Genomic DNA, 22,860 nt, shown 5'->3' with positions numbered 1-22,860 from the left:
TGAGACAAGAAATTAAATGCCTTATACCACACAGATAAACTGCTGCTGTTGATCTGTGAAATAGAAGATAAGAAAGATGCTGGATAAATTAATGCTGAAGAGAGACTGTAGAAATAAAATCCATTAAAATGCCGGGCTAGCCAGCTATCCTAGTCACTTTTGGAGAGAGCTGACAAAATATCATCCTCATGATTTTCCTGTCAGACACCTAGGATCTAGCCAAAAAAACCCCAGAAGACAGAACTTTTATCCCACCATGCTGGATGGAGTTGGGTGATAAGGCTCTACAAGAGCAAATGAGCCTGTGCTCTGTAGGTGAGCTCTTCTTCCACACTGACCTTTAAGTAGTGATTGACTTTGTAATTTTTGAGTGGGAACCATATACCCAAGAATACCTGATGAGTTTTTACTATTGTTTCATTTTAATGTACATCAAACCCAAATTACCCAAGCAGTATGCTAGTCTGAAAACCTCACTATCATTAAGATGAAAGAAATCTGCCGAGGTAGCAGCTAAATATTATAAGATTTAGTAAATAAGTCAGTTTTGTGGTATTTTGCATTAACACTATTAGGCATTTGATTACTAAATATACTGAAAGACATGCTATATTCATACTCTATTAAACAAATGAGCATTCATCTAGACTAACATGTTCTTTCTTGTCAGAATTTCTGTTAAATCCTAAAATTTGAATTGCAACATTTTCTTTCAACTGATGCCATGATGTTTGCAAACTGCAGCAACAATAGGGGGGACTACAATAAAAAAAGTCTGCAAAATAACACTGAATTGTTAAGGCTGACCTAGAACAAGCACAGGTGGAACCCAGATGAATTTTTAAACCCTAAGCATTAATATTGTGGGGTTTTTTTTTTCCTTTTTTTCCTAGCAGTCTCGATAGCTCATGGTAAATGCAATTACTGTCCTGCTCACACGTTCTCTCCTCCCACTCAGTGTGCAGGCTCCACCACTTACCTGATGGGCCACTGAACTGACTCAGCTCATTGAGGTGGAAAAGCTGGGGGGGCAGAGTGGAGAAGAACTGGCACAAGTGAAAAAGCCATGGCAGGACCACTCTTTTCAGCTGCAAAACTGTTAGGCTGAGGTCAGCCCTTCTCAGGGAACCATACTCAAAAGGTATTTCCCTTGTATTTCAGTGAGAAGCATAAGGAAACTGGGTAAGCTTGTCATGTCACCACTACTAAAATCCTGTTACAGAATTTGCCAGCCAGAAATCCAGGAAATATCCACCTAGAGGACAGCTGGCACAGGATAAGATATTACTAGCTCTCTAGATACTTGTTTCTCTGCCAGAAATCAGCCTTCCTGTATGAGAGTGAACAGAAAATGGATGTGCTCAACTAAGACTATACCCAAAATTGATCCATCTTTAACCCAGGTACTACCAGAGACCGATTCCCTAATAAGGCCAGGCAGACCCAAGCAGGGCAGCAGCACCGCCACATTAACTGAGCAGTCCCCGCACTCGCCTGCTCATCTCCTTACGTGCGGGCAGGCACAGAGCAAGCACCTGCTAGAAGCCTGAGAACAACTGCTATTTCCTGTTGTAGCATAAAAAAATTCCGTGAGAGCACAAGCTACATCAAAAGGTATGTTAAAAACATCAAAGTATGTTAAAAATAGTAGAGAATCATCACAACCATGCCTTAGTTCTCTCTGATCTGTAACCTCATACACAACATGGAGAAATACAAACGACACTGGTTGGAAGAGTGAACAAAATGGCCTAGAAGTTAAAGCAGTATGAATAGAACAGCGCTTGATAATCAAACACAGGCCTTTTGCTTCGACTGTCATAGGCTGGCATCATTTCAGAGCCAGCACAATCAGGTCCTGAGGGAGAGTAATGACTTCTGGCGCTCTGCCTGAAACCCTGAGGACAATTCAAATACAGTTATTGATGAGTCCTGGAGGGAGATACATGAAGCTTTCGTTGGGCAAGGATGTTACAATCACCAGGCTCGGTAACAGTAAACTAGAAACAGGAGTACAGCATGGAGATAGGTACTTAAATCAATGTGGGTCCAAATTAATACAGCTCATTGAGCTCAAGTTTTACCAGCCTCAGGCGGTATCTGTTTCTTTTAACTAATGGTTACACGTTTGCAAACCACAGGCATAACAACAGTGGGAAACTACTATTAAAAAGAGTAAATTTAAACCAAAAAAATTAAAATAAGTCAACAAAACAATGCTGAAGTATTAAGATTGACTTAAAACAAGCATAAGAGAAGCCCAGGTGAATTTTTCAATTCAGCATCTTTTGTTAAAAAAAGGTAAGAAACACTCAACTAAGTTAAATATGTAGCTATTTTTTTGAGATATATTGCATTTACATGTGCCTTTATACTTATGCTTTACAGGAAACCATTAAACGTAATTTCTCAAAACTGAAGTCTCATTCCTTCTAAAAAGCAAAAGCTGGGAAAAAAAAAATCCTTTTCTCCAGAGTGTATACATATCACGTCTTTTCACTAGTCATCTTTGTTTGGAAGAAACACATATATGCATCTTTCACAGTGAGAAACCAAATCTTTAAGAAAAATTAAATCGCTTGAAAGAAAACTTTTACAAATCACAATCATACAATCAAAGAGATCTTAGCATCTCCTGTGAATTTTTTTTTCCCTTTTGTGTTTATATTGTTAATGAACCTAATTACATCATAGCACCACCATCACCTTAATTATGTTTACATATTCCAGTTCAACATGAGTTAGGACTGTTCTGAAGTATGCCAAAACAATGTGCAATTGACTAAAATTGTTTGGTTTATTTAAAAAAAAACAACAAAAACCAAAACAAACCCACAAGATAAAAAAGAAATCATAAGCAATGCACAATATGACAAGCAAAACACAGTATATTCAACAGATTTTGGAAAAATTAAACTAGTCATGTCAGCAACACTGGAACAGTAATTAGCAATCTCTACACATATTTGCCAAACTTCACAAGCATGAAGCCCATAAAACTAAGAAAAAAAAATATATTGACAAAGGATATATTTATTACAATAGTATAAATATTATGCTTTGTTCTCTGCATTTCATAACATTTTTTTGCCCCTTAAGTTCAGTATAGTGTATTTCTTTTCCACTCTTTGCCTCTTAAGAACTGCATTTTGAAGTCAACTCAATATACAAAAATAAGAACTGACTTACAAACTCCCAAGTTCTCACTTTCCCATCCAGTTAGTGATTCACTCTGAACAAATCACCTCCATCGACACTCTGTCAACATCACCCACACCTCTACACAACAGCAATTTAAATCCTCCGATTTGGCACAAGGAAGCCAGCCTGTATTTCACTGAAGTTCTAGCAATTTCTATTACATGCAGTGAAATAACATTGTAATTGGAAGCAGACTTTTGCATTACTGTGAAATTATAGGATTGAATGCTCAGAACAGTAACAAACAAGCCAAAAAAACCAACTAGAAATAAGACTTTCAATCTTCACTTACATCTTAAATTACAAAACATTGATTTCCAACTCAGGTTTATTTGATTAAAAAAAATGACTAGATTACTTGAAAAAAATCCACACCGATTTAAAATTAGATATATCAATACCTCCCCTCCTCTAATCAATTAAACCACTCACTGTGATCCATTTCCATCATACGATTTTATAAACAAAAACCTTAGTGCAGAGGCATGCCACAGAACATAATCTTTAGTTTATCATCTTAATGCTATTTTTAAACAATATACATTTTATTACAGTCAAAATAAGACATTCTTTTCATAATCCCCCAAAGCAGTCTGTAACGGAACTCTGCAGACAGCCTGAATATGGAAATCCTGTCGATATCTTTCTCTAAGAATTCTGCATAATCCCACTTCAAAAAAAAAAAAAAAATTACTTTTACTTAGAATTACTTTCTTTCTTGATTGCCTACTCATTCTTCAGTATATAGGTCATACAGCAGGCTACCAGCCGTACTTGAAAAGCTGGGGCCTAAGTTGATACGCTGTAGCCTGTGATCCTCAGATCCAATCAAGTCAAGAAACAAATCAGCAGGGGACACAAAATACACCCAGGTGGGGATAAAAAGCAAAGAGACAACATTCCAGTTGTTGGTACCCAATACTTGCAGTATGGGCAATATAAATCACAGAGGTTTGCATTTGTATAAAACTGCTGTAGCCCACTAATTATTATAATGTGCCTATCCTAATAAAAATGCAGTGCAATCCATTTACAAGTAAATCCTTGTGCACCGATACCCATTGCAGACAGGTAACTGCGTTATACTCAGAATTAAAAGTTCTCATTTCATTTAAAGATAGAACACTCTAAACATTTATTCCATATCCTCCTTTGCTTTGATAAAAAAAAGTTTCATTGCCAGACTCCTATCAATGAGAAGTGTTCTATTTTTTCCTGTTAATTTTGAGTATCTCCAGTTAGCATTCTATTACTTAGAATGGACTGGTACAAGATACAGTCACAGGTAAAAATATCTTTCTAGGTGTTCAATTATGAAGAAGTTGTTACAGTTTACCCAATTATTACCTCACAGTAGTTTCCACAGCAACCAAAATGATGGTTTTGTTATCAGAGAATAAATATGAGATTGCCCAAGAAAAGACAAAGTTTATGACAAGTCACGTGTGTTGAAGGAGTTAAATTATCACATCACTAATAGAATCTGGTAAAAAGCCTTCTCTGTCACAATTAAGGCTATGAATTTACCATAAATAAATAAGAAAACAACCCTCCTCCCAACCCAAATCTTATTTTAGAATCTCCTGAATGTTTAATAGGTGGAAAGCATAATTAACTATAAATAACTCAGAGCATCAGAAATTAACATGTGGGAATACTGTATGTTTCTGAAATATCCAGGACAGATGATGACCAATAATCAAAAACCTCCCTTATTGATTATGTTTATCTTCAGTCCACTGTGAAACATCTGCCTCTAGATCTGAGACCCAGACCCTGCCCTAGATACGAAAGAGCAGAACACCACAGAAGTGAATCCTAGAAACAGCTAGAGGAAAAAGACAAAGAATTAATACTGTAAAGCTAGTGAAGCCCCAGTTACTGCAGAAGGGGAAACAAATAGCCAAAGATAGAACTGGACCAGACAGATGTCTTTTAGACAGACTTTTTTGACTTAATGGCCAATGAACAAGAATATACAGAACAATACCAAAGAAAAGCTGTGTGCTCTCACGTGAATTACTTAACTACTGAAAAAGGGGGTTTCAACAGAAAAAGATGACCACCAACTAAAAATATCCACTGGTTTTATGATTACAGTTTAAGTATAGAAATCAGAAAAACAAATTCCTGATGTAAGAAGGCTTTAAAAAAAAAAACAAAAAACTTTTAAGAACTCTAGTATGTGTTTTTCCTGATAGTTTTAGCTGAATTTCAGAACACAAGCTTTGTTCAAATACTCTGTTTCCACACAATCACAGAACAGTTGAGGCTGGAAGGTACCTCTGGATCCACTTGACTGCTCAAAGCAGGGTCACCTTGAGCAAGTCACTCAGGATCATGTCCAGTTTGGGTTTGAGTATCTCCAAATACAGAGATTCCACAAGCCCTCTGGGCAACCTGTGCCAGTGTTCAACTAGCCTCACAATAAAAAGTTTTTCTTATGTATGAATGGAGTTTACTGTATTTCAGTTTGTGCCTTCTGCCTCTTCACTAGGTACTGGGCACCAGTGAGAAGTCTGTCTTCTTTACACCCATCCGTCAGGTATTTATTTACAGACACTGAACCTTCTCTTCTCCAGGCTGAACAACCCCAACTCTCTCAGCCTCTCCTTGTACAACAGGGGCTCCGAGCCCTTCACCATTTTGTGGCCCTTCGGTACGTCCCCCTAGACCTCTTTTGTACTGGGGAGCCCAGCACTGGACACAGCACTCCAGTGTGTCTCCCCCATGGCCAAAGGGAAGGATCACCTCACTTGACCTCCTGGCAACGCTCTGCCTCATGCTTTGCTGGCTCATGTTCAATGGGCTGTCTACCAGGGCCTTTCCTGCAAAGCTGCTTGCCAGCTGGTTTGCCACCAGCCTGTGCTGGTTGCATGGGGCTATTCCAGCCCAGGTGCAGCCCGCTTCTCCAGCCACTCAAGGTCTCTCTGAATAGCAGCACAACCCTCTGGTGCGTTAATCACTCCTCCTAGTTTTGTATCATGTGCAAACTTGCTGACGGTGCACTCTGTCCCATCAGCCAGGTCATTAATGAAGATATTAAACAGTATTGGCCCCAGTAAATGGTGCTGGAATACACCATTAGTGACTGGCCTCCAGCTGGACTTCGTGCTGCTGACCACAACCCTTTAAGCCAAACAGTTCAGCCAGATTTCATTCTACTTCACTATCCACTTATCTAGCCCATACTTCCTCAGTTTGTCAATCAAGATGTTATGGCCTACAGTGCCAAAAGTCTTGCTAAAGCCAAGATAATCAACAAACACTGCTATTGTTTATCAATGTTAAATATATCTTAAGCCTTTAACGTTTTTGTCCAGTACGCACTTGGACCATTTTTTGCTACACCACAAAAAATCCTATTACCTCTCCCATGAACTCTAGCCATTATGAGCTGATATGTGAAGTTTTATAAAACCTTTGTCAATCATATATGTACATACAGAAGTAAAGTACTACCATATTTTCATGTCTCTAACTTTAACTTCACATAATCTGTATCTCTTTCAATGCATCAGTTCTTCAAAATAAATTTTCAAATAACCAGCACAAAATCAAAGGCAGGGGATAACAAAGCAAACAGATGACAGAGAACTCGGAGCAGAGGGTACCTAAACACAGAGGGACAAGAAGAATGAGGACGAGGGTGGAAGGTAAAGAGAAAGCTCTGGGATAAATCTCCTTTTGTATTATTTGCATATAAAACTGCACTGCAGTTGAATGTCAGATTACTTTTTGCAGGCAACAGTACACACATGAACTGCTGGTTGTGGAAAAAACAACAAGGTCTTAGAAATTTAGAGAGACAGGAAGTCGCAAGTCTCAGAAACTTTCAAGAGTTAAGGAAGTCAGCTCCATGCTGTATGTGTCAGCTCCAGCTGACTCACACAGGCTTTGACCAAGGGAGTAGGATGATCAAGCATCATGCAATAACCTAGAGCCAGGCTTTCTATAGAAGAAAAGCAATCATTTAGAAGGAGAAAAAAAAAAAAAAAAACCAAACCAAAATACAATGGACTAGATGTAAGCACTCTTGCCCTAAGGAAGTCAAGTGAAGAGCTGGCAGAAGCCTGGGAAGACAGATCCTAAAGCAGCTCACACCTGTCCATGGCAAAGGTCTGACTAGAGCTATTTGCAGTAAAGGGCAGGAGTTTTCAGATGCCAGGCAATGTGAGCTGGGAACAAACTGTGAGTCCAGAAAGTGAATAAAGGCATTATAGCACGCATAAAGACTTTTTTGAAAGTTGTATTTTAGGTATAGCATTGTTATCCTAAAAAAAAAAAATAACGGCTGTGATCAAGCTGCTCTCTAAAGAATTCTGTATTTGGCTGCAATCAAGGCTAGTGGTTGGGCTGAATACCCTCCTTTTAGTATAAGCAAAAAAAGGAACATTAGGTCTTTTACACAACAGCTGTGTAAAAAAAACCAAAAAAAAAACCAAACCACAAAAAACAAAGAAAGAAAACACTGTCCAAAGCACTGACAGATCAAATCCAGTCAGACTGTTATGTGTGTGAAGAATTAAGAATTTTATAAATAACAATTACGAGATTAAAGGACTTGAGGAAAACTGTTGCAGCTATATATGCCTCTGTGTTTCAAGCAGAAAAACCAGTTAAAAATTCTGTGCCTATGATCTCAGGAAAGAGAGTTGTCTGGGGTTTTCTGGGTATTGGGTTTTTGGGGTTTTTTTTAGTACAGTACTTGCTAGACAGGCAGACTTGAAAGCATCAGCAAAATAGCTGCTTGTTGCACTTTGTTTCTACTCTGCTCAAGCAAACAGAGCTCTGTTTACATTCTTGGTAAATAAACAGGACTGCACATACACACACAAAAAAATCTCACAAACCTCAAATCACAATCTATTTCTCTTCCTGAGAGAAGCAACTTGGCAAAGCCTCTGTACTAGCTAGCTCTGGGGCTTTTATAGTAGAAATAATACATGCCATGTTTTCTGAATGCAGATGTCAGATAGCCAAATACTGGCTAATGCACATTGTGAGTCTGTGGTTTTTGCCTGCTCAGCTACCTTGCAAAGGAATTGAGCAATTTCTTGATCCATGCAGGTCAAATTAACAACTGGCCTTCCTGTCCACCTTGGAGACATTACTCCCCTTCTAAACAAGGATATACAATTGTTTTTTGCCTTTTCTAAACTGGCCCAAATACTTTTTGATTGTTATTATCAGACCAGAACATATAGAGGCAGGATGTCCATAGTCTGAGTTTATTTATGTTCCAAAACTCCTTACTATTATTATGCATCCCTGTGCTATCTTACATCGAATGGGTTTTGCAACAAGCAGAGAGGCCAAGTTCAGCAGAGTAAGCAGCGCTACTTGTTTGTGGTCATTGCTGAGCTTTCCCTTCATTAGATGTACGAGCCTAACATCTCCAGCAGGTCGAAGTTTGAAGCACAGAGCATATATCTAACACATTGTAAGAGGATACCTCACTTTTCCTTTCTAGCCATACAGGTCTGTAAACTGAATAGGAGTTAAGTAGTAGACAAACCTCTGCAATACTGAATTTCCACGAGACTGAGAAGTAGTATCAAGGGAATTGTGCATTTTGTATCCTCAGCTGATCTCAATCTTTTGGGTGCCTATGTCAGACTGCCAAAAATGCAAACAGACCTAGATCCAGTTTTGACAGGTGCTACTAGGCCCCTGAGAGACCAGTGTTAGGTTATCTGATTAGACAGGCTAATCATAATAGAAACAGATCCAGCAAGGATCAGTGGCAAAACAATAGGTAGAGAAACCCTAACAGCCTAATCAGTGAAAATGGAGCACCTGAATCAGCTACTCCCAAGACCATCAATTAGACCATATTCCCCCAGTGTGAAACCCACCAAGATGAGTCAAGGAGGAAACTCACTCCACAGAAACATCTTGAAAACTAAAGCTTATTGCTTTAAGGGGCACAGCACTTACTACGGGATGAAGAACATTTTGGGATTGTGTAAAACTTACCGTGGGACTGTGAGAATATGAAAGACATTATGAAATGTTTAGGGGAAGCCACCAGAGGCAGAGAAAGACAGGAATAAAAGTGGATAAGAAAAAAATAAGTATGGAAAAACAGCAGGGAAAAAGGATAAATGGGACAGGTCTGGTGCAAACGGGTGGCTAACTTCAAGCCAGACTGGCCAGCAAATAGATAAGAGGTCTGAGTACCAGCAACCAGAGTAAGAACACAAACATCAGGAGTTCATGGGTCTAGGTACCAACAACTGGGGAACATCAATGGGTCAAGACTTCAGCAACTACATAGATCATTTAAAACCAGCTACTAGGGGGACCCATATAGCATATCCATGAGACTGTGTGAAAATTCCACCAGTGGACTTCCATCCTGAGAAGGAGGAACAAGACTGGGCTGTCCGTGCAGTTCTTGCTTGAGTGTTCTGTGTATGTTTATGTGGGTGCCAATGAAGGCACTGGTTTGAGTCCCTGTTGATCCTTGTGGCCAGCTGTGTACATATTTTCTGTCTGTGAGCGTGTGTGAATGCACACACACCTATTGGGAATAAGTGCTCAGTCACATCACTGGCTTGCTCTGGGGACTGAACTGCAGCAGCCCTGGCCAGGAGGGATGCCTCTGAGACCCAAAGCCCTCCACACTTGGCTACCTTAATAACCACATGGCTAAAAGGACACACACTTTAAGCAAATTTCTTAGCAAAGCTATCAGTAACACTTTGAAGGTGAGGTCTATAAACCTTCCTTAGATTCAAGTCTGGGGTAGTCTATACCTGGTTAAGCTGTCCTGGCATCTAGTGGAACACACTCCATGAAGCTTTGCTAAGGCATTTTGTAAACGACTGCATGTTTAAATGATAGTAAAAAAATGTATTAGCATTCTCAGGCACCATTCTATTTCAATTGGATGTCCTCTGGTTCTTTTTATAGCCCTTGAAATTCCTATGTGCTAAACACGTATAAAGGAATCTTGACAGGATCTTTCCTGCATGCTTTCTTTTCAAGTCAGGACTCAACTGTACAACATTATAACAGAAAAGTAACACAAAGCCAAAATACAGATGAAACAAAGTAGATGCAAATTACATTACAGGAATGTATTCAATAAGTTTGCCTTGGAGAAACTTGCAAACAGATTTCAATAAAGAGCAATAAGCACCTATTGGTCTGCACAAAGAAGTCCTGCATTCTCTGCAGCATACTACAGCCAGGGTACCCAAGGAACAGGGTTTACCCTAATCTGTTGTCTCAGTAACCCACCCACAGGTATGGAGTACTTGTGGGAAAGGGAAAACCTTTTTTCCCTTGATCACCCATAACTTCTTTGTAAGTTCTGCATTCTTTCACTTCTGTTGTAAAACATAAGCATTCTGAGGAAGGCTGTATCTTTTTAATTTGGCTTTCTACTCTGAAACATTATTACCTGGGAAGAAGCCAAGTGAGACTTCAAACTAAGTATATAAAATGCTTTGTACTCTTACTTATATCAGAATGAAACATTTTAATTGATAAAAATGTACTTCAGAATCACTGTGGTTGATCACCTTTTGCATATGTCTTAGGAAGTCTTGGTCCAAAGCTGTATTACAGTCTTCTCAGAAGCAGACACCTCTCACAGCTAAGACACCAGGCAGCAGTGGAAATTCCTGATTCTTGTCACATACGCAGCAGGAGCTGTCAGAAAGGCTTTACGCCGTCATACTGGGAATGACAAAGCACCACTTGGACGAAACCACCACACGTGGCCTCCTATGGGCAAGGTAATCCTTTTATAGAAGGATTCATAAAGAGCAAAGCTAATTCCAAACATCTTCCAGTCTAGCTCGTGGCATGGAATAAACAGAGGTTGATACGTCTGTTTGGTATGTGGGCATGGCAGAAACCGAATGCTTCTGTGGAAGTGACCATAGAAGCTGAAGATGACAGACAAGAATCTGCTGGTCCTCGTGCTGGATAGGAATAACAGAAGAGCTGTCCACTGAAACCTGTAGGAATTTCAGATCCCTTTTCCACCTCTGGACACACACACACAAAAAAAAACACTGCTGGATATTCTGATACAGTGGTTACAAAAGAAAATAATACTGTCTCTTTATAATAGTATTAATGACTAAAACAATTCTCTCAGTTTCTGCCAGAACTATTGCTAATATTTAAATTTTGACAACACAGAACAAACATGTAGCTTAAGAACAGTTTCTGGACTAATATGGCCTTCTTTGTCCCCCAAAAAGATACACGCTACTCTGTCCCCATGCACAGTACTTCTGAGCAACAGAAATGAGGACAAGTCCTTGCCTTCTTAGGAAGGCTGTGAACATCCCAGTAGATTTGGGGCATAGGAAGCTGCTTCACGAAAACAAAGCACTGAATTCTTAAAATGTTTCATGCTACTCCAATGACATTCTGGTAAATAAGAAATAGCTTTAAGAAATTCTCCCTTCCACAGAATTATGCTGCTCCTGGTTTTGGGAAAAAAGGCCTTCAAGATTAACCAGCACAACATTAAAATATAGATGTTTCACAAGCATTCACGATAAGAAAATATGCTATTTTAATAAATGAGGATATCACCAATTTATAGTCATTTGTTGTTCTAGTAGACAAGATAAAGTTAAATACTTCTATGAGCATAGAGAAGTTATTTAAAGTGCCTTCTGAACATCTTATTAAGCACAATGGTCAAAATTTCATACAAACAGAACATCTAGGGGGGATGTGGTTCTGGTCTTGAACATTGTCCAGTCATGGAAGAGAAGCAACCAACCAGCCTGACTGACCTAAAGCTATAATCAGATGAGGAAAGTGGTGCAGACAAACTTGGCAAAGAACTGGCACTCCTTTGTTTGTAGCATATATACCAGGCAGAGCTTGGAGCTGCACATACCTGTTTCATAACTGGAGCTTTAAATAATAAAAAGAGAGAAAAAGAGTGAAGCAAAAGAAAGGGAAATAGCAATTCACTATCCATCTAGTCACAAGCAGCAAGCAGCATGAGTTTGGTAGGCATCCTACATGAGATGACTTTTGTATTTGTTTTTAAGGTAACAGTGACTGCATTTTGTCAGACCGTTTACCCAAGTCTAAGGATGATTCTTGAAGAAAATACAGAAGCTCCTGGGGCAGATACTGGCTCAGGAGTGTAAAATTTCTAAAGATCGAATTAGTAAATGACCTTCTGGCCACAACATCCTTAAGATAGAAAAGGTATTTTTCAATCTAATGGAAAGACTGATGGATATCTGTATTGCACGATTCACAGCAACTCACAAGCTGAGAGATGCCACAATTTCCCGATAATACCCTTATAAACACAAAATACACAATCAAATGGAATGCTTAAATTGGCGTGCATTTGCTTAACCTGTTGCTTAGCGTCTTTTGGTAACTACATCAATTGTAGATCAATGAAAATACACATATCCCCATCACAGTAAATTTACTGAATTATATGAACACCTAAACGTTTTATTATTCACTTGTGAATATATAATGTAAAAAAGCAGAAAACCACAAATTGCTTTGTCCTGTAACACAGCACAGCAACAACAGAAATGCAGTCATTTGGCATAGGTACACATTGCTTTATGCAATCTACCACGTAATGTTCCCTTACTGTCTGTCCAGGGGCCTGGAGTGTACATTTTAGTGAAGTCATGATTAAGACAGCAATTAGGCAAAAAGTTTCACATCATGAAACAGACTGAATTCATAACACATAAAGCCTTCCTTAAAATTACTTCCTTCGGTAACGTTTTACCCTGAAGTGGAATAAATACGTTTACCTTAGAAAAATAAAGTATATTGGTCAAGTCAGTTTTCAGATTTTTTACATACACTTTTTTTTAGCCATTAACTGTGTTCTAATCATCACTGAATTGCTTGACTTAGTTTCCAGTGGATGGTTCTCGTACACGAAAATCTCATACGACCTCCCAGCACGTTCAATCCTTCCCTTTCCCAAAGCTCTCTCACTTTAGTTCCAACAGCAAGTGCCAAAAACAAGACCTGCATTTTCAGAAGCTGTATTGGAAACCTTCCTAGCATAAATCTCTCACAAATATCTGCAAGAGGAAAAGATCTTAAAGGTAAAAAAGAAAACAAAAAAATCAAGTAGTGCAGAGAAGATCATCTGAATACTAGGGATACTAATTATACATTTCACTTGTGATTGTCTATCAATGTAAATGATTTTCTCCCATATAGCAGAAATTCCAGACAGACACAGAAATAAACAAAGCCTATCACTGAAAAATAAAACACACTTCAAATTCTAAATCTTTTCAAAGCCTATTGATGAACTGATACAGGCACTATCCACTCTTTATAGAGTGCAGTGCCCCCTAAAAATATCACCTCAAGTGAAAAAGCTGCTCCACAAGTGACTGCTTCTACACAGGCTATTCCTTTTTTTTTTTTTTCCTTTCTTTTTTTCTACACAAGCACAATGACACGTTGCAGCATTCCTTGTCTCTACATCCCTTTCATACTTACTTAAAAGCCTTGAACACTAAAACAATGAGGCTGTCAAACCTTTAATATGAAACAAACTCAACACATACGATTTATTTGGGTCCAATTTTAGCAATCTAAAATTAAGTATCTACTCTAAGAGACCTATACTGTCACCAAAGAGAGTTAAGTGGTAGAATGAAGTGCCTTCCTGGAAAATGGCTTAGGGCCCACATTAAGATAGGATGATTTCCTCCCTACTTCTGAGATAAAATACAACAAATAGCAGGATTAGCTTGCAATTTTGGAAAAAAAAAAAGGAAAAATATACACTGCTCGTTGTTATCATTTATTATTTTAAACAAAACAAAAAAAAAAGAAGCTGTATGACTACTAAAAATAAATTTGAACTACCCTGAGATGGAAGTTAGGCAATACTTCTTTTACAAACAATAACAAAAAGTAAAGCAGGAAGACAGCTGAAGAAAAGATGGTATTTTAAAAACACACTTTAAGGTTAGCGTAAGTGATGAAATAGTTGCATTATTCTCATAATTATTTTTTGTTTCAATGTTACTTATATAAAAAACAGTAGAACTATTATCTTCCAATTCTCTACTATCTACAAATTATGCCAAAATACTTATCTGACACACAGCAATGTCAGCTCATACTGAATGTTGTGAGCTGATGGTTCTTCCTACTTTTAAACATATATTTTATTTCTGTATTTCACTACAAGTGACACTTCTGCCTTAGGAGAAGTAATGCATCCACAATTAAATTTTAAAAAAAACAACAAACCAACACACACATAAAAAAACAGAATGGAGAAAATCATACATGTCCCTAAGTCTGAAGGAATCCTTCAACATCATAACTTGTTTCACAGTGCCTTTTGTATCAACTAACATTAGATCTCTTCTTAGAAAAGAAAGTAGACAGTATTCAGTCTCTATCTTTTTCTTCCTGCTCGTTATTTTAGATTTCTTCCTCCTTTACTTTATCCCTGACTCCATTCTTGGCATGACCTGATGAAGAAACCACGTAAAAGCACTGAGAAATACATTAATTTGCTCTGCAAAGAGAGAGGGGTACACATAGCCCAAGGCTAAAAAAGAAAAAAAAGCATAACACAGTTGTCCTTAAACCTTGCCTGCGCCGCACCACCCCACATACTTGTACACATCGAATAACACAAACTTTGCTGTCCTACTGTCATTTGAAAGCGTCTTTCCCTTACTGCTATTTATAAAACCCCTCAATATCATGAAAATTGAATTATACACACATCAGTTATCTACTGTAAGATTGCTCATGAGTGGCTGCTATTAATTTTTTTTGAAGCAGAAATTCATTTTAAAGAAACATGTGTTTGCAGCCTTTGCAGGAAGACAGGAAAAAAGCAGGAGAAATACTTCGGACTTAACAGCCTTACTAACAACCCTTACCAGTAAATATCCTATGGTCAAACTGCATTGCTAAGACAACATATATATATAAAATCCAAAAATCGGAGCTAAAAAAAATAAAATACTGAGTTCTCTGTCCTAAAATATGAAAAAGTACTATATATATTAGGTTTGCAGTCTAAACAAGTCGAAAGTGACCCAGATGGAAGAACTGACTTTTCTCAAAACAAAACAGAAACTTGCCAGGAGTTCCACAAACCCTTAAAAAGGCAAATAAAAATACCTGTACAGCTTGAAGGGTTGACAATATTGCACAAGGTAAGAGTGCATAACTCATACAACAGAAATGAAACTATTTTTGCTTTCTTGGAGGGTTCTTGAAAGACCATCCTCCTCCATCTAGCTGCTGTTCCTTGCTTTCTAATGACATTTACAAGGCTTGGACAAGTAACCTCATGCAGCCTTATTGAAACATAAAGAACAGAGGGGTATACGGTAGTTAAATTACTACATATTAGATAAAGCAACGAGGTGTGTCTCACACTGTAAGCACGCTGCAGGAAAACACTTCCAGGTATACTTAAAGCTCAGACATCCAAACAAATCAATTCAGTGTAAGGAGGGACAGTAGGTTACCCGATCCACTGTAACCGTCCATGTGCACGCACGCATCTGTAGTTACCCGGGCTACCTTATCAACAAGGAACAAGGACTTTGTCACAGGTTGCCAGCGCGCACACGGGCAGCATTAGCTACTCAGAAATTTAGGACTTACAGATGCTGTCTGATCATGTCTGCTTAATGAAACTTCCCATAACTCACCAAAATACAGGCATCTTATCTCACCCCCTCCCCCTCCATTCTGAAACTACAGTTTTTTTAGGTAAGGGGAAAGGAGGGATGAATCTCACTAGGAAAAATCTCTCAGGTTTGTATTAATTTACTTTTCAAGGCTGTAGTGTCTTTAAGATCTCAGATGATCCTCAACAAAGGGTCCACCTCACTTCCCTGCTAATGTATCCTAAAAGCCTCTTAAAAACATAACCACCACCTATCCTAAGAGAACGCTGCAGGATTTCTACCATGTCAAGCTTCCATAAGAGCCAAACCATCCATTATATTCCAGCTTCCTTCTAGGATAGGGTAACATGTTGAACTTGCCAAGTGAGGAGGAAAACCTACAAACCCTAAATGCTCAACTGCCTTGTAAAAACAAAGACCAACCAAAGAGGCAAGCAACGGGCTTTTCTCTTATTCCTTCCCTATTCCCATTTCATCAGTTTCTGCAAATGCACAGAGCACCTCCCCTCCCGCTATGCAAGCGCTGTCTAGCAGCCTCTGCTAGTGTGGAAAACAAGAAACAAGCCATGGACTCTTTCAGGTCTTCCACCCAGCATTTCCACCCAGAGAACTCAAGCTTCTCAAAAAGTCCAACCACCAGGAGCAATTGATAATAATAATAAAAAAAATACACATATGAATTCCCTTTCTCTGTTTGTCAAAAACATGCATATTTTCATGTCCGGACTGTATGAACACACACCGCAATTCTGCTGAACGGCAGATTGAGGACAGTTTAGCAGTTCAGACATTCAATACAATTATTTTTTTTCCTTAAAAAACATCTTCTACAGTAATTTTGAAAGGGCCTTGAAAGGAACTGGCAGCTAATAGGATAGACAGCACTGTTTCATAACAGCTTGCAAAAAAATTCAGTCTATTTTTAGATACATGAAAAGAATGTGGTTATTTAAAAAAAAATCTCAGATAATATATAAAGTTGTTTTCTTTTATAACTGACCACATAAATGGTGCAGCTGATGTGCCAAATCAATCTCCAGGTGAACAGTACCACATATTTAAATCCTCAAAAGAAATCTATGTGCCTATACAACATTCACATTTTAATCTTTATTGCCAGATAACGTGGCCTGCTGTTATAAAATCTTACTTTTAAATTAATGGTGTTCAAATAGATCTCTGACAAATGCACCTTTTTCTAATTATGTGTTATAATCCTTCACAGGGACCTATTCATCTAGGACTACCATTAGTTCAACCACAAGCATGTTTTGTTCAAAACCAGACTGATCAGTTTTAGGGTGCTGCATAACATTTATACTGATAAAGTAAATATCTGTATCATATACCAAATTATCCCTGCAAAAATGCTAACAAAAGCCTTTTGAAAAATCAAGTTAACACCTGTTTCCTTTACTATTTTCACCCCATCATCCTCTCTGTTATCACCACCATTTTATTAGTCTTGTATTTAAAAATTCCAGGCATCAGGGTGGGACAGAGGTAAACAAATAAACATTAACATTTTCTTTCATGAGTCTTAATTTTTAATAAATAAATAAATAAAATATCTCTCAAAGCTCTTCTTATATCTCTCCATTTTGGAAAGGTGACTTAACAACCCACTCCCCCCCACCATTTTCTGTATCTCTCTCATTTCTGATATTTTGTTATATTACAGCTGGTGAAAGGCAATACAGTTTGCTTCTATGTATCTTACACAAATATATTTATAAATCAAATTAAACTGCTCATTTTGTTTTTTAAAACCATGCATGCCCCACAGCAATCGTTCATTTTGAATGGTGTGCTTCAGCCTGTTTCCTTAAGACAGCTTTCAGTGCATTATTATACCTTTCTATGCTGAACCATTCAATAAAATGTACTTTAGGTAATAATTTCAGCTAAACATACAGTTTGAGTACTTAAAATTAATAATTGTATTTTTTTTGCCAACATCCAACATTAAAATTGCAAAATAGAATGTTCGGATGGTCTTTTGCATACAGGCGAAATGATTACTGCAAATAATTTTAAAAGAAAATGATACTGTGTTGCTCTGGATTTAAGTAATTTTGAAAATAAAAATCTCTCCTAAAATTCAGGCGCGAGCAAAACAGAAGTGAGCAGGACTGGATCATTTAAAAATCAACAAAATAATCACCAGGAGGTTATTTCACGTCGGAAAACTTAAATGTGCGTTTGGTACCTCGAAATATTTCTTTAAAACGAAGCAGCTACTTGAACTGCAATAATCTGATTGACAGATAAAATAATTGCTTTAAAAACACTTCTGAGTCATTTTGTCCTTACCTGCAGGCATGAACCATTACTGCATGCAGCGACTGCTCCATTTCCTAGCACAGACTTGAACAAGGATCACATCTATCTTACAGAATGTGACTAATTGGGGGGGATTTGCGATTCCTGAGCTACTTCGCAAAGGACACTCCCTTTCCACATAACAGGACACGGAAGGCTTCACCCAGTTACATTTCCTATGCATCTACGTTCAGAGGGAACCCTTTGCAACCGCGGAAGGGTTTCCTGCAACACAACCCAAAAAAAAAGGTCTCGAAAAAAACGAATTTATGGAAACCCAGGCGGCGTTTTGCGTGACAGCGAGAAGGAGCGAGGTCTGCAACACCAGCGCAGGCAAACCAGCAGCCTTGCTGTAGTGCCATCTGCATGCTGCAGCCCAGGAGACTTCGTTAAAAATCATAATTAAAAAAAAAAATAAAGAAAGAAATCAATAAATCTCCGCAAAAAATGCACAAAGCTCAACCAAAAAAAAAAAAAAAAAAAAAAAAAAAAAAAAAAGAAAAGAAGAGAGAGGGGGTCAATGGATAGGGTACAATAACCAGCATGCAATACGGAAACAATGCTAGCAAACTTGACAAGGGGAAGGGGAGGAAGAGCCCTGCGCCGGGCAGTGCCACACCATGACCCGCTCATGCAGGAGATGCCGCCGTACCTTTCTGAAGAGGACGACTTCTCAGAGTTAACTGACATCAGCAGCTCAATCTTCTGCTTGATTTCTGGAAAAATCAGAAAAGATTCACAACCCAGACCGCCCGCCCTCGCCTATCCGCACGCTGTGGTGTGTGTGGAGCGAGGCGGGTGGGTGTCCCTCAGCCCTTTTGTTCGGGAGGAAGGAGGAGGCCGCAGCAGCCGCCGCTGCGCTCGCGCCAGGGCCGGCCCAGCCGCGCTCTGAGGGGACGAGAGGCGGGGGGGGGGTTAGGGGGGCGCATCTCCTCAGCCGGAGCCCACACGGTGAGCGGGCGGGTCCTACCGGCTGCGCGGAGGTGAGTTTCTGAGGGACAAAAAAAAAAAAACCCGAAACAAAAGATTTATGGCGCGGATTATCTTCCCGGTTAGTTACCCAAGACGCACTGAACACCCTCCGAAACCTTCGGATCAAAAGCCCTGAAAAAATATGGCTCTTTGAATCGTTTTTTTTTGACACAAAGAATGAAGTGTTAAATCACTACTTGCATACGTGGGTTAGAAATCAGGCGCGGAAAACGCTGTGCCTACCTGGGTTTTATTCTTTAGAGCCCTGCCTCTGGTTTCCTCCAAATAGACTTCGAAAAGCAGTATTTCATTTTCCTCCATTTTTTTGTAATATCTCTTAATTACCACTCTAGCACTGGTAAGGCCCGAGGGGAAACACCACCCGGCTCACCCGGGCTGGCACCGTCACACGGGGACAGGGCCCACACCGCGGCCGCTCCTCTCACAAGATGGGGCCCAAGCAGAAGATGAAGACTTCCAGAAAAGAAATTCACCAGGAGCTCTGCAGGCAAGAGGTTTGTGACCCAAAAAACCCCGAAGAATAATGTCAAGGATGTGAGCATCATTTTAAGATCCCATCCTCACCGGAGACCGTAGTGCCACCTGTGGAAATACTGGTAAGGCCCGTGCAACGTTAAGGCTATGTCCACTTGTTTACAACCAACAGTAAACTTCAACTGTTTGGGATTAACCATTCTACGATGGGAGAGCTTCAACCTGACTTTTATTTCTTTCTTTACATATATTGTTATTACTACTTTAATGAGTTTATCAACCTCATGGTCTGCTGGAACAGTTGCAAGTTAGCAGCAATCGTCACCTGCTTAAGCGTATGCCACTTTTCTTCCCAAAACATACCGACTGGAGAAACCTCCAAGAAGAATCTCAGTTCTCATATCCAGAGTAGATGCTTCTCAGAGCTTTCAAGACATGTCTTTGAAATGTGTATAAGCAATGGCAACGGCTTTAAGCTGGAGAAGAACAGATTTAGATTGGATATTAGGAACAAGTTCTTTACTGTGAGGGTGGTGGAACACAGGTACAGGTTGCCCAGGGAGGTGGTTGAGGCCCCTTCCCTGGAGATATTCAAGGTGAGGCTCGACGAGGCCCTGGGCAACCTGGTCTAGTTGGGGATGTCCCTGCTGACTGGGGAGGTTGGACTACATGACCTTTGGAGGTCCCTTCCAGCCTGGATCATTCCAGGATTCTATGATTCTGTGCAATGTATGTATGTCCACAGCTGGCTTCACTGCATGGTTGCAAGGACCATGCAAAACCTACTTTACCATTGCCCATCCCAGGCAGCAGGTGCTCCTCCGGACACAGCTACCAGGAGACTTCGCTGCCCATCCAGACTCATGTTTCAACACAGGTAGGTTCAGCTACCACAGGAATGTGCAGGCTAGCAGCTGGGAAAACCCCCAGGTTCTGGGCAACTCCAGAGCTGCAGTGTGCTGGAGAATAAGCTTGCTGATCTAGTGTCTTGGACCTCATTATTGAAAGTCCATAGCAGTTCTTGTGTAGGCCACCTGCATCTTTCCCTCTGTGCCTTAGTTCTCCAGCTATCAAGAGGGGATTACAGCATTGACTAAACTCCCTGGGGTACTGGGAGAAAACGTGTGAGAAAACACCAATGAGCACCCCCAAACACTAAATTATCTTATTTCCTACTCAGTGCAGTCTCAAAAATGGCTATTAAGTAAGACTTAGAAAAATGGCTAGAGTACAACTTAGAAGTGCACAGTGGCTAAGAACTGAAAACACTGAATATCCACCAGATCACTGACAGAACCACTCATGTTAGCGTGAAAAAAAAAATCCTGGCACATCGCTGTGCTGCATAAAGGCTCCAGGAACAGCTTTAATACCTCTTCATTTTCAACTATGCAATCACACTTATTTCAAAGCAGATTTTTAGTGCAACATATGACATTGGTGTTGATCATACAAGTTATGCAATGCACTGGATGTACTGTTACTTATTTTAAAAATTGTTTTAAGCAATGGAGGAAGGCTAAAGCAATAATACTAGGGTTATCATAACACGGTATTTTCCAACACATTTATGTTTAAACTGTATGAAGGCAGTGCAAAAGATCAAATAGACCAAAGAACAGTGTCACAGCGTGATCAAAAACATCTACTGCAGTACTCAACCAGATATTCAGAACACTGCAAAAATATTTCTCTGAAAGAGACTGCCTTTAAGAAAATTCAGAAAAAAAATACTTGGACAAGTCTCTGAATATAGCCTACTTCATATTACACAGGTTAAAAGAAAGTATATGTACTTTTTTTCTTAAGGACCAGCCCACCTGCAATTCCTTATGGATTCTCTCTTCATACACTGACCCAATATGGTTCAACAAGAACAGGATGCTTTGTTACATATTGTGATAACACATTTGCACTGTCAGTGCTAAAAGCTAAAAGCTACACCACAGAAATTTTTGTGGGATGGACAAGACTAAAGGTCAAGACAGCTTTGTGGAGCAAGCTTATTCTTTTAGTACTTTTTTTTTTCCCTTAAGTATGAAGGAATGTTAGAAGGCAGTGCTCTCAATTGGTTATCCTCACTTTTGGATGGAGATGGAATTGACAGTTTGGAGGTGCAAACTAAAGTTCATTTCCCCTATCACAGATCCTTGACACTGATGGACCAAATATGTTTCTCAGTCTCATAATCCAACAGTATTTTTTTTTTTTAATTCCTCCTGAAGATGTTTAACCCTGTTAAAATTAAAAATGGGTAATATGAACAGATATTAACAAGGAGGATTTTATGGCAAAACAAAATCCACAGAGCTTGGAATAAAGTGATCAACTGATCCATTCCATATACAAGCCTCCAGAAAGGCTTTTCAATGTATGCCTAGAGATTATTACACTTATACTTTATTGCTAGTAACACACTACAAGTTGTTAAACACAAAACCCAAAATAGAAGTTACTTCACTGCAAACTTGAAGTTCCTGGATGCTCTTAAGAGACGCACAGAGACACTTTTCTCTGATGGTATTCAGCACATAATTTAGTTTCACTTTTATACAGTGGCAACAAACATGTATTTAATATACTGATAAGAATAAATTAAATAAAATGAGACTCCACAGGAAAAAAAAATAAGTCTAGCATCATTAATGAGTGTTGCATTCCACAAGCTGATAAAACTTCCATCACAAGGTTTTGGGGGTTTTCTTTCTTTCTCTCCCCTCTCTGCTCCTCTCCTGTCAATTTGAAATATTTTGAGATTTACCTCTTTTGCCTCTGCTATCTGAGATTTCAGGTGGACCCATTTTGTTCATTTTTAAATGCAAATCTCTACCTTTACACATCCATACAGCACCCCCAAAATCAGGCTGATACTACCATTATCACACCTGTCACAAAACCGATAATAGTATCACCAAAAAAAAGACAGATGAGTTTTACACTAAGTGCCTTTTAGGCCATAAGAAAAAAGCGGCTGCAGAAACAGCAATGTTATCGCTTGTTTATTTTGATTATTTATAAATTACATATCCAGAAATCTGGGCTCATTTACAGAAATTATTAGAACATACAAATTGCATCCCAAGTCCAAATAAAAAAATAAAGAACCTTCCAAATGGTGGTTACCCTACCACCCACTCAATCAGCCTTTGCAGCCCAGAAGAATGCAAATTACAGAAATATTTGTTAAACTCCAAGTTTAAAAAAAAAAAAAAAAAAA

The 22,860-nt window shown here is 39.0% G+C and overlaps 1 protein-coding gene across 3 annotated transcripts in view; it reads right to left on the bottom strand.

The window, feature by feature from the left end:
- SRPK2 (SRSF protein kinase 2) overlaps positions 1 to 19,081 on the bottom strand; it is a 98,344-nt gene extending 79,263 nt beyond the window's left edge. The window contains exon 1 of one of the 3 annotated variants that reach the window (XM_014963572.1): positions 18,829 to 19,081. In XM_014963572.1, the coding sequence (XP_014819058.1) occupies positions 18,829 to 18,866 (38 nt within the window). In that variant the 5' untranslated portion in view covers positions 18,867 to 19,081. Of the gene's footprint in view, positions 1 to 18,167; positions 18,266 to 18,828 lie in introns of those variants that run through there. The other 2 variants (XM_014963571.1, XM_014963570.1) reach the window with 2 other exon arrangements.
- Positions 19,082 to 22,860: the final 3,779 nt, after the last annotated feature.

Source organism: Calidris pugnax, unplaced genomic scaffold, assembly GCF_001431845.1.
Source record: "Calidris pugnax isolate Ruff unplaced genomic scaffold, ASM143184v1 scaffold44, whole genome shotgun sequence".
Lineage (NCBI taxonomy): Eukaryota > Metazoa > Chordata > Aves > Charadriiformes > Scolopacidae > Calidris > Calidris pugnax.
This window is presented reverse-complemented; position numbering and strand designations above follow the sequence as displayed.